This window comes from Drosophila virilis, chromosome 2, assembly GCF_030788295.1.
Source record: "Drosophila virilis strain 15010-1051.87 chromosome 2, Dvir_AGI_RSII-ME, whole genome shotgun sequence".
Classification (NCBI taxonomy): domain Eukaryota; kingdom Metazoa; phylum Arthropoda; class Insecta; order Diptera; family Drosophilidae; genus Drosophila; species Drosophila virilis.
In genome coordinates, this window is record NC_091544.1 from 3,117,997 (window position 1) to 3,130,750 (window position 12,754).

General features: G+C 43.0%; 1 protein-coding gene across 1 annotated transcript in view; it reads right to left on the reverse strand.

Annotated features, from left to right (window-relative positions):
* Octalpha2R (alpha2-adrenergic-like octopamine receptor) overlaps window positions 1-12,383 on the reverse strand; it is a 49,395-nt gene extending 37,012 nt beyond the window's left edge. Inside the window, exon 1 of the mRNA XM_002058625.4 lies at window positions 10,622-12,383. Within this exon, the coding sequence (XP_002058661.3) occupies window positions 10,622-11,446 (825 nt within the window). The 5' untranslated portion in view covers window positions 11,447-12,383. The remainder of the gene's footprint in view (window positions 1-10,621) is intronic.
* Between the last annotated feature and the right edge of the window lie 371 nt (window positions 12,384-12,754).

Here is a 12,754-nt window from a genome sequence, read left to right on the forward strand (position 1 = left end):
CCATCAGTCAAAGGGCTGCTTGCCACTAAACTTAAACTGCGCCCGGCCACAATTCCCGAGACCACGCCCGTGGAATTTATCTATACGCAAGTTGACATTCTATTTTTTTTTTTTGTGTTTTTGAGTGCATATTAAATTGCGTTGAAATGGCCCACAGAACGGGGCCGACGACACTTCATGTAATTTATTTGGCCCAAAGGCACAGCCGGTCCCTCTGCAGCGCGTGCCCGCTCCGCCCGTTCCTGTCTCTGGCCTACTCGGTCAGGGGCATGTTGAAAGCAAAAACGAAGCAGAACGTCGACGATGACGATGAGGCGGCAAATGCGTTAAGACGATTTTATGTAAATGTTTTTCGTGCTCATGTTTTAAGTGTGTTTGCCCCGCCGATCCGGCACAAGAAAAAAAAAAAAGAAGGCAACGGGCGCCCCAACATCAACAGCAGCAACAACAGCAAAGGATGTCGCAGGTTTCGGCTGCCTTCATTGTGTCTGTTCATTTGGAATTTTATTTAAAATGGATTATGCCGCCTGCGAACAGCACAAAAACAAAGAGAAAGCAAACGCACAAAGAGCATTTAATACTCTTGAAAAATACATCACAAAAGAATATGTTCAACGAAATTACATTAAACAAACATAATAAATGTAATCAAAATAAAATGACATCATTTGCTCTGTTTCGGTACATTAACTATTTGCATCTTTAAAGGAATTTATCACGTTCTCACAGCTACAATAAAGTTGTATTTGTTTTTAGATACCAATAAATATAACTATATAGATAGTGAAGTTTTTTTTTATACCCTGAACCCATTAAAAATACAAAAGTATGTAACAGGCAGAAGGAAGCATCTCCAACCCCATAAAGTATATATATTCTTGATCAGCATCAATAGCCGAGTCGATCTAGCCATGTCCGTCTGTATGTCTGTCCGTATGTATGAACGCAAGGATCTCAGAACCTATAAGAGCTAGAGATGTAGCTGCTCCTAGTGCCTGTGCAGATCGAGTTTGTTTCCGATAATCGATAACTTACTCCGTTTCCAAGCAATCGATAAAAATCGATATCGATATCCTGTTTTTTGGGCAATTTTGGTAAATAATAAGAGCTAGAGTCACGAAAAATGATATGTTGCTTCTAAAATAGAATATATATATATGCATTTGATGGAAGAAAAGGGTTCAGGGTATCCCCTAGTCGCGAGCTCCCGACTAGAACCTCCTACTTCTTTTTTTATAATTTTCTTGGGTTAGCTTATGATTTATGGCTCCTACGCTGCCTTTTATTCAAATCAATTATTTTATACATATTCAATTTTCCTGCTCATGATATTTTTTGGAATCGATTGCATTTTATTAATCACTTTTTTGTTTCAGTAATTTCGCTCTTTGCCACTTACTTTAATTCCTTTGCCTGGCATTAGCCAAACGTGTCCTGGAATTTTATTATATTCGTGCTCTGATTAATCCGCACTAAGTAAATCCTCATGTTCTTTATGCTGACTCCGTTAGATTTCCCATTCATTTCATTTCATGTGTGCTTCTTATATTAATTAATTGAAATAAGGTTATCCGATAGCCCACGTAAAGGACTGCACGGATTTTTTTGCGCCACGAACAAGGCTAACCCCTCCTTTTTGTGTGTATCAAATTCACAAATGGATTTGAGTTAATGATTTGCTTAGTTCGAGTATTAAATGACAATTTTGTTTAACCTTTTAAGGTGCGACAAATACCATTTACATTCTGGCCGACAAACTTTTGCGACTTTAAGAACGGCGCTTTTTTAGTGGAATTCAATGAAAAGCGAAATTGTTATTTGATTTCACAGCAGCGGCTGCACTTGTGCGCCCATAAATCTCCATATGGCGGCCGGGTCTCATGTGTGCGGCTGCCTCTTGCCGGGCAATTATTTAACACTTGCCGCCTCCTTTTCGCTGCTGCTGAATTCTGCAGGCAGCGGGAGCTGAGCGCTGGGTGCTGAGTAAATCAATATGCGTCTTGTGGAGCAGAGTTTAGGGCAAATAATGCGTTAAATTCAATGGCTAAATTTCATTTGATTGTGAAATCGGGCGAGCCGACGCGACGTCTGGCGTAACCGTTGATCCGTTGACTTGAGCCCCCCCCCCCCTTCCCCCCTTGTTTTCTCCCTTCCACGACTTCATAACTCATTCATTTATTAACCGTTTCCTGCTCCGGCAGTGTATCGAACCAACAAAGGCGCCAGCCGATGGAAAATCGTTGACAATGCCAGCTGGCGTGATAAGCCATTCATTACGATTATTACGGTGAAGCGTGTGTGTGCGTGTGTGGCGGGTGTTGTGTGTGTGTGTGTGTGTATGTGTGTGGGGGTGTAGCATGTGTGGCGGCAATAGGTCGAACGGCTCGATTCGGCTCGGCATCGTTTCGCTGATGCCGCCAGGCCGAGCTGGCAAATAAAAAATATTGCTGATAGGAGTAAAAATTTTCATACTCATTTCTTTTTATTTACTGCGCGCAATTTGCACATAAATGTTCAGGAAAAAAGCAACAAGACGCAGCACGTTGTGCCGTGTTATGCGAAAGGGTTTCACTCCAAATCTCTGACATCGACACATGCGAAAATATCGCAAAAATTATGCGCGACTATAAAAGCAGGGCGAGCACGGCGATGGCGTCAATGTCGATGGCATTGTCAATATTTAAGTTTTGACATTGTTATGACAGCAGCGGCAACAAAAATAACAACCACAACAACAACAACAACAACAACAAAAGCAATAATAATGCCCACGCCTGTCGTTTATAGGTGTTGGGCGTGTCAGGGGGCTGCGCATGTGGGGTTAATTTATGGTGTTCATGTATGCAAATGTTGTCATAAATGTCGAAAATATTTGGGATTTTCGTACAAGAATTATGTGCACAAGAGTTCGATGAGCAAGCGAGAAAATATGCTGGGCCGTGTGGGTGCTTAATTCCATCATTAAGCAGAACAAACCGTCTTTAATTGGGGATCTCACAGCAGGCAGCTCGGCCAGCCGCAAATTGCTGGCAGTCGCCCAAAGAGAAGCCGCCTGGCGCCGGCGTCTGGTTAAAAGTGACTGATGTGGCATGATAAAATTAAGAGTTGAATTCATAAAACCCATCGTGCTGGAGTGTGTAAATCACAGGGCTAGGCAAATGCCAAGCTGCCAATGGGACAGCGGGCGTATACGCAATTTGTTTTATTTGTCTCTTCCCAAGTTTTGCAATAAATGGAGGAGCAAGAGGGCGACCGAGAGACAAAGTTGGGGGCGAACGTGCATTTTCGCTTTAATTTGCGATTTTCCGCTTGTTTTGCCAATTAGGCGCCAGTTGACTTTTGCAGAGTTTGCGACAACCGACAACGCTTTGCGCGACTTTGCAATAAATTAACTGCTCAACACTTTGGCTGACCAGCTCGCGACCGAAGATGGAAATCGTCTTAAAATTGTTTGAGTGTAAGACAACAGACAAGCACTTTTCAAGAGATTTGAAATTCATAAGACTTTGAACAAAGAGTTTATTATATTTTTACTCCCACAACCTATTAAAAATGGCTTAAAAAGTGTATAATGTTTTTCGGCGAAGGCAGAAGGATACATCTCCTCGACCCTATCAAGTATACTTGAAAAGGACGAACAGCTGAGTCGATTCAGCCATGTCTCTTAGTTGCGGAAACTACAAAGGCTTGAAATTGGAGATACGTGTTTTCTGAGTATATTTTTATTTCGATAGCGTCCCATTTCAAGAAACTCGATAAATATCGAGATTGAAACTAGATACCGTGCGGTGTTTGCCTTTCTCCTGTCGGATCTGTTTATACCCTATACACCTTGTAATAGGGCCTAAAGAGCATACTAATTGTGTGCAAAGGTATGTAACAATTTTACGATGCTATCATGATATTTTAATTGAAATATTAAGCTAGATACACCAAATGGTGTGTATTTGTTCTAGTGTAGAACAAAAGATTGTATTTCTCTTTTCTTTTTCTACTCTAGCTAACCCTGTTCAGTGCATTATATATGGGGTATTTAATGGTCGTGCAATTGCTTTAATTCATTGATTTTTTTCTTTGATTTTATTTTGTCTCATTTGTTTGCCAACTTTAATTTACTTTGCCCTACGCCCAGCTTGGTAAAATGTGCGAGCGCGAACTCATAAATTTCAAATCTGTTTCAATTTTCATTGGCCTTATTTAGCTTCGTTTTTGTTGTGTTGCTGTTGTTGTTGTTGTTGTCGTAAGCTTGTTTATTTTGCCTGGCAAGTGAAAGTTAATACGCGTGCGAATTTTTCAAGCGCCTTTAGCACGTGGCCAACAAAATCGGGCAACAGCCACGACAGCAAAACTATGTAGCTAAACTTTTGCCAAAGAAATTATTTCTGATACGAGATGACATCAGCGCATATTAAATTGCATTCCCTGTGTGCATGAACTTGAGTGTATTTGCATGTGTGTCCGTGTTGGTGTGTGTATGTGTGTGTGTGTGTATGTGTGCGTGGCAAGGTCTCCAGCCAAACTCGAGTACCTAGCGCGATAAGAAGAACAACAAAAGGAAAACTAACACCACAGAAGTAATTTATGCTTTTGAATGGGTCTTAGGCTAAGAAGACGATATAAAAGTCTAGATTAAAATATATCTTAAATAATATTAGAAAATATAATAATATTGAAAACATAATTTTAAAAAGAACACCTCAGTTGTGACGAATTGTTTCTAAAACAACTATCGTATTTACATATGATATGCTTAGAAACTTCTATCAGCGTGAGAATCGGAGGCTCATAGAAAAATAAGCTTTGGTTAAATATAATTTAAATATTTTTTAATTGTGTAGTTTATGTACATGTTTATTTATGTTGGGTTAGCTTCGCTAAAGGCGACGTTTGGCAGGTCTATGGGTTAGGTCTTTGTAAGCCTTCATCTTCTTCGCTTCCTTAGCAGATTCCTTGCCAAAAGGTTAGGGATACAGTTATCTAAGCTGCTCGCCTTTCATATGTTACATAAGACACGTCGAAACCTGTACATCCTGTTAGCGTATAATGACTAACTGCCTCGAAGAGTTGGCGTCTTGGCTGCGTAAAAGGACTCAAGGCTAGGGCTGGGCTGGAATGCCGTTTTCCTACGGGCTGCAGCAGTTAAAGGAATGCAATAAAAAAGTTTTCAGACAGCCACGGGCCATGCAATGCGAATTTTTGAAGCAATAAACGAGTGTCTTTAACTTGGCGAATCTCTCGGGAATCTGCTGTAGATATTAAAAAGCATGCACGCTAAGCTGCCGGCTAGAAAACAGGCAGGCCTTCCTCCTGCGCATGTGAAGCTGTGTGGTGGAAAGCCAAACAATTGACTGACTGCGGTGCAGCAACAAATTCTGACACTAATCCGAGCTTAAAAACTTTGCTTTATTTTAATCAAATTGAGAAAGTGGGGAGCGCACCCCAACGAGAACGAGCCAGTCGAAAGGAGGAGAAGCCACTGGCGAAATGCGCAACTTTCACGACACAGCTGCAAAATGGCAGCGGAAAGGGAACTACGGAAGGGGGGGGGGACTACAAATGAAATTTAAGTTGTGACGTCGACTCGAAAGGAAAAAAGTAGGGGAAGAACCGCAAATTGTACACGCTACGTACGTTTGCCACGTGGGCCACTCAGCAGAACAATGCCACAGAGTGGCAATAAAGGGCCAAAAGCAGCCGGAAAGAATTGCTCAGTAATTTAATTTAAGCATGCGGATTGCTCGACTTGCCCAAAACGGGAAGCGTCAGTTAGTGGCGCGTGCTCCATAAGCCCAAATGTCAATATTTGCCTATGCCAGGCATTAAACGCGCCAAAGCATGTGCCTCATAGTATGTGTTTGGCATGTGTGTGCTGGGGTATGTGTGTGTTGGGCTGTGCTGAACGGACATTTAAAATATGTTTTCTTCTGGTGCCCCCCTTTTTGGCCATGCAGCTGCATATCTATGGCCAGAACCCCCGGCGAGAACGGAAATTAGCAAACGATTTTAGCTGCGGAACATGGAGGCCGCATGGAAATTTTTGGCAACGAGACAACGCGACGTATGCGTGTTATTTGATTTTTCACACACACATTCCATTTTGTTTTTTTTTTTTATTTATTTTACCATACCATATTCCTTAACAATTTCCTGTTATAAACAAATCAAGGATGTAATAACGCAGCTCAATGCGCGCACTTTGACTGAAAAAGAGGGAGTTCTGCGCCCCGCCCACAATGTGATTGAAAATAAATGCCAATGATTATGATCTTAAGAGCTGTCGCAGTCGGTAATAGCCGAGAAAATGCTGCATAGGCAAAAGCCCAACGGCTGCGCCCATTAGTTCAGTTCGCTACGAAAAATGTAGAAAAATATTCAGAATGGAGAGAAAAGGCTATCACACACACACACACACACACACACGCGCGCGCGCAAGTTGGGACGCAGTTTGATGGCATGTAAAAGTACGACAAGAATAACAACAAGGACAGACTTAAAGCAAAGCCAGTCAAGTGTATGAAATGTAACAAAGACCTAAAGCAAAATTACAAACAAACACACACACACCCACACACACACAGTCGCACACACTCGAATGCCACTCACACGTACTGAAAAAAATAATGAGAAAATATCAAAAGTGTGTGCCCGTCCACTTTTGATATTTTCTGCTCAGCCCCGCGGGGCTGAATGTCAACTTAAAGCCCTTGCACAACTGCCGCTGGCCAACCAGCCGTGGCCGAGGCCTGGTTGGCTGGTTGGCTGCTTGGCTTTCCACTTGGTTTTGTTTTCTTTAAAGTACCCTAGCCGGCGCAAAACCGACGCTAATGAGCTACTTAGGCGATGACTTAAGTCATTATTGCGTGTGCGTGTGCGTGTGCGTTTACACATCGTGACATTACACATACGCAACGTTGCTTTGGCCACAATTTGTGGCAAATTTTCAGCTGACAAGAACTGCTAACAGAAAAGTTGCCATTCCTGTCAATGCCAACAAGAATTCTCTGCTGTTTCGCAGCACTTAAATGCACAGCCAGTCTTAAAGTGCAGACTGTCCTGCTTCTCTGCTTCTGTTTCTGCCATTGTCCTATGCTGTACATTGTGGCTGCTTCGGCCCAAATATGCCATATAATATTCGATTTATATTTCAATAAAGTGCTTGTGTAAAGGCTTACAATAATCAGGGTCCTTTTGTGGCAAAGAAGCTGCCTGGGATCGTTCACTTTGTTTGCATAGTGCAGTAAATTATCTGCTTAAGCGCAATTTTTTGTTGGGCATTGAATTCGTTAAATTGGCCCGTGGCTAAATTGCAATCATTAGCCAGTCGACGAACAATGGCTGCTGATTTACAGGGGCCAAGAAGCGCTGCGGGACTCATTAGGCCAGCGACAACCCAAAAATAACACAGCAGCCGGATGGGGTCACACACACGTACAGTACACACACAGGCGCACGCACACACACGAAGAGGCTGACAGACACATGCGTAATTACCAACACCTCATTAGACAAATGCTGAAACTTTGCTTTAATCAGCAGCCGCCAATTCAGAGTGAAAACTTTCAACAGTTGCCCCATCAGAGCTGGCTGCCAATTAAATGTGTCTATCACAATGTTTACACAGGCCAAACACGACTACAAAAGCCGATTGGACCTCCAGGCGGGGGGAAAGGAGGGGCGGCATGGAGATAGTTTGTCAGCTGAAAAGCCTTTCAGCTGACAGTCAAAATCATCGACATAATTCTCTAAAATGTGATTTTATTAATTAAATGCGACAGTCTAGTGTCACACCAGCGACACAGGGCACAGGGCACAGGGCGTGGCTTCCAGTTGCCGCCCAGTTGCCCACTCGCCGCTTTTCTCTTGCGGCTTGCGTTGCGGTTCAATGTGCTGCGAATGCCAACGCTGTCGACTGCGCACAACAATTTTAAACATGTCAACATGGTGTCATAATTAAAATGTTCAGCCAGGCCATGACTGTGTGGGTGTGTGTGTGTGTGTGTGCGAGTGTGTGTGTGTGTGTATTTGTAGTTGCTTGTGCGCTGTTCGATTCGCTTGCAAATTGGAGCCTTAAATTCGCGACCCCACACGGGATCCACGCCCGAAGGCGTTGCCTTTGTAAATGTCGACGCTATTGTTTGCCTTTATGTTGGGCGGCATTTTTAATGATGGGGCTGCGTCGGGGTCGCGGTCGGGGTCGGTGCATGAGCCATGGGACCAGCCCCGCTCCTCCTCCGGGTACTGGAAATTCTGGCATTCTGTTGCGGCGGGGTCACTTCGGGCTGCCGGTTAGCTGATTGGTTTTGCGATTGGTGCTCAGCCACATTTTGGAAGCCATTTGTTCAGGGGTTATAACGACTATGCCGTTAATTGCTCTCCTCGCGCTCTGTGAATGTCAAGCCCTGGGCATATTACATTTAGAAGCATAATAAGCAGTTGAGTTGGCTGAGAAAAAAAAAAGCAACGATTAGAGCACAGCTCAAGCCTATATATTAGAATTGTTTAAAAATGGCGCTTAGAAAGGGCTTATGCGTAGAGTTTTGAATATTTTCTATAAGGCAAAGACTTTAAAGCAATTTAATTATTTAAATCTATAAATGAATATGTAAATATAGCTTCATCAGATCATAGATGCCAGCGCAGGAATACAAATTAATTCTAATATGTATCTGCAAACAGTTTTGGTAATAAGATCAATTATTTTGATTTATTAGACATAGTTAAAATATTTAATATACTTAATGATCTATCTGTATATTAAATATTAAATTGAAAGGATGATTTGGTATAAAATTTATATTATTCTATTAGGGTATTTAAAGCAGGGGCAGCTTTTTGACTGTGTTCATATTTGTATTAAAAATTCTAAACTAAACACATTTTAAGTAAAATGTATAAACGCTTCCTATTTTCAGTTATTTCCCTTAAAATAAATTCAAGTTATTTTTCAAAATTATTATTTACAGCTAAAGTTGTTTATTTATTTGTAGACTTTAAAGCAAATCGTTTTATTTTCGGTTCGAATATCTATTTATCTTAATTTAGCCCATTTCCCTTGTTTTATAAACACTATTTTGGATACATTTACTGCTAAAGTGCTGTGGCCCTTAAATTTACAGCATGTTTGGCAGCAAAAAAATAAATATATGTATATATATATATGTGGAGAAAAACTGTTAGCCAAGTGACCTACTGGCCAGCAGTTGGCTGCACGTTATCCTGACCACTTAGTCTTGATTAATGTGTCGCATTTTCCGGCAGAGCCTCAGAGCCTGGTGCCCGGCTCATGCACCCGTAAATAACAGACACCCGCTCTCCGCCGACCCCCGATCTGCGCTCCTCCTAGAAAATGGGTTGGCTTTATTGTCTCAAGGTTAATTTGTATGGGAAAACTTACGCAACCATTCCGAACTATTATTACTTTTCTCTTTGATGATGTACTTCTCTTTATTTTAATATGTGTTATTTATTTTTCTTTTTTTGCCAAACGTCGCGCATGAAAAATTAATCAAAACTCTGTAGATGTTGCGTTACAGGATATTCTCAAATTTCGCGGCAAACTGGCGACTGCCTCTGCATTTATTATGGATGCAATAAATATTTCTGCAGTTTATCTCGACAAAGGGCGGCATATGTGAGTGTGTGTGTGTGTGTGTGCGAGTGTGTGGTTAAAATAAAATCAATTTTACTTAAAGCACCTGTAGCCCGTTTGGAATTTAACAACTTTTTGATGCATTTGAGCATCGCTTCAAACTTGAATTCTTTTGCACAGCGGCTGCCGCAGCCATCACTCAATCATTTACTGACACATTGATTGAATGCCACGCCCTGCAGCTCAGCTGTGTCCATATGTGTGTGTGTGTGTTTGTGTGTGCTTGACCTGCCCCCGATCCGCACTTCGCGCTACGCTCGCCGCTTCTCCCTGATGAATACTCCCAAGTCTTTGGTAAAATTTAAAGCATTTTTGAAAGTGAGCAGCGACAACATGAACTCGGCAAAATTTGCCTTGTGGCTGTCAAGGAATCTCTCCTGTGAATTTTCCAGCTAGCTTGTTCGCATTCATAATGTGGGCAAGTATGCGCGCGTGTGTGTGCGTCTGTGTGTGGCAACGAAAATGTAAATGTTTGCAAGCATTTACATTGGAGACAAGGACTGGCAGAGACAGGGACCCGCATGATAACACGCATATCTTGATGGGTTATTGCCTAGTTTTTGGGACTGCCTCGAAGCGAGCCATTCCCATGAATCAGTGGGCGGCAGCCAAATTAGAAACAGACACAAACACACATACAGGCACCGAGGGTAAAGTAAAAGTCATATGCATAAATATTTGTGGGCTTAGTCGGGCCCTGACTTTACGACGCGCCAAGGCATTTGCCCAGAGAATCCAATAACAATGCGCATCCAAATGGCCCGACAATTGTGCTAGCCCCACGATAAATTTGCATAGAGTTTGCTGTGCGAGTGTGTGCGTGTGTGTGTGTGTGTGTTGTGTTGTGCATTTGCATAGATTTCGCGTGGAAGCGGTTTATTGTTTGCAAATACGTAAATTGGCGAGTGGCATGCCGTCAATTGCCGGCAATTGGCATCAATTTCACAAGTTTCTCAAGTGCAACACACTTACCTCGCACTTTGGCAGCGGACCCTCGGGCATCTTGACCTTCCAGCCGAGCAGCGGCGGAATGCATATCAGTGCCGACATAATCCACACTGCGGTGATCATGACAGCGGCACGGGCGGGTGTGCGCGATTTCAGATAGTCAACGGCCTTGGTGATGCTCCAGTAGCGATCCAGCGAGATGAGGCACAGATTCATAATGGACGCGGTGCAGAGCAGCACATCCATGGCCGAGTGTATGTCGCACCACCAGCTACCGAAAATCCAGTAGCCCATCAGCTCGTTGGCCAGCGAGAAGGGCATTATGATAAGGCCCAAAAAGAAATCGGCCACGGCCAGCGAGGCAATGAACCAGTTCTGTATGTTCTTCAGCGATTTCTCTGTGGCAATGGCAATGATCACCAGCATATTGCCCACCACAATGATGATCATCAGTATGGTCACAATGATCGAGGCGATCACAATGTGCGTCAGCGTATATCCGCTCGGATAGCGTCCATCCCAGTGCAGCTCCGTTGCATTGCTGCCGTTACCCAACAGACCCAGGCTCAGATTGGCCGGCGTCTGATTGTAATAGCTGCCCGCCAGCTGCAGGCTGCTGTTGTACAAGCTGCCATTTAGCAGATAGATCGTGTCATTCACCGACGGCGTCAGATCGAGCAGCCCGTCGACGGTTACCAGCGGCGGATTGAGTGTGCCACCTGGTTGTCCGTTTGGCAGCGGCGATGTTGTTGTTGTTGTGGTTGGGACAGCGCTTGTGAATACCGCCAGAAATTCATCGGTGCTTATGTTGCCCGTATTGATGATCGGATCCACCTTGGCGTAGTCCATGTTGTTGCTGTGTCTATCTCTGTCTAGCGTCGGATTGGTCCCATGCTGGCGCTGCCCGCCTCGCTTGGTTATATATTTATAAGTATATATATATCGTATATATATTTACAATTAAGTTAGAAAATGCGGCCGGCTATTTTGCAATTCGTTTGCGCGCGTTTAGTATTTATTGCTCTAACACCCAATTAATTCTAATAATTTATCTAATGCCTAGCATAGTTTTGTGATTCGTAATAATTCGATTATGTTTTCTTACCCGTTTTGCACCGAAACTTGTGTGTTTTGTGGCTCGCGCGACTTTTGATTAATTTACTTTGAATTATTTAAGATTTAATTTTTTTTTTTTTTGTTTATGGTATTTTTGTGCACAGACACGGATACAGATACAATTACATATAGAGAGAATCACACAGACAGATAAAACGAATACTATGGAAAAAGATTGCCCGCATTAATATTGACTATATACAATAGGGACTCATCGCCTGGGCGGCACCAGAACCCCACGCTCGATATCGCGATCTCGATCTCGTTCCCATCGATCGGCCCGATCACATTGCGCTAACGCCTCGCTTTAGCCGCATCATTCCACGAACTGGCGGTATTTTGCTTTGTTTTTAATGTTTTTTTTTTTTTTTTTGGTATTTGCACTTGATCAACAGTCTGAATATCTTTGCTAATGAAATGTATCTTTGGTTCGTGTCTCTGTTTGTTTATTTACAATTATATCTAGACGGTTGCTAGCTCGACTCGCGCGCCTCACTAAATACTACACTCAATCGGGCGTGGGCATTTCTTGACTCGTTTTGGCGCTGCCTTGGCTCTAAATAAATGTGTTTGCTTCTTTTGATTTCCCTTTTCTTTTTTTTTTTTTGGCTATTGGTCCAGCTGACGCGCCCGCGACACGTTCGCACCGCTGGAAATGCACATCTTAACTGAATGGCCCAAACATTTGCTACCAAAATTGTCTTCCACACACGCAGCCTCTGCTGCTGCTGCTGCTGGTGCTTGCTTCGGCATTGGCATCGGCATCGGCATCGGCATCGGGCGCCTGCTTCGTGTGCTACGCTCTTCGGCATGTTCCACTTCAGGGGGAAATTTGCTCGCAGGGAAATTATCTCTTGCTTCTTTTGCGTTTCATTCTCAATGCGTTTCAACTGAGTTTGTTTTCGTTGAGTGCGTGTGTGTTTGTGTTTGCGTTCCCCAAACCTAAAAGTGAACCCAAACCTAAATCTAAAACCCAACCCGAATCCATTTGTTGCAGCACTTTTCACGTTTTTCATTTCGCTGTTGCACCCCAAAGGACGT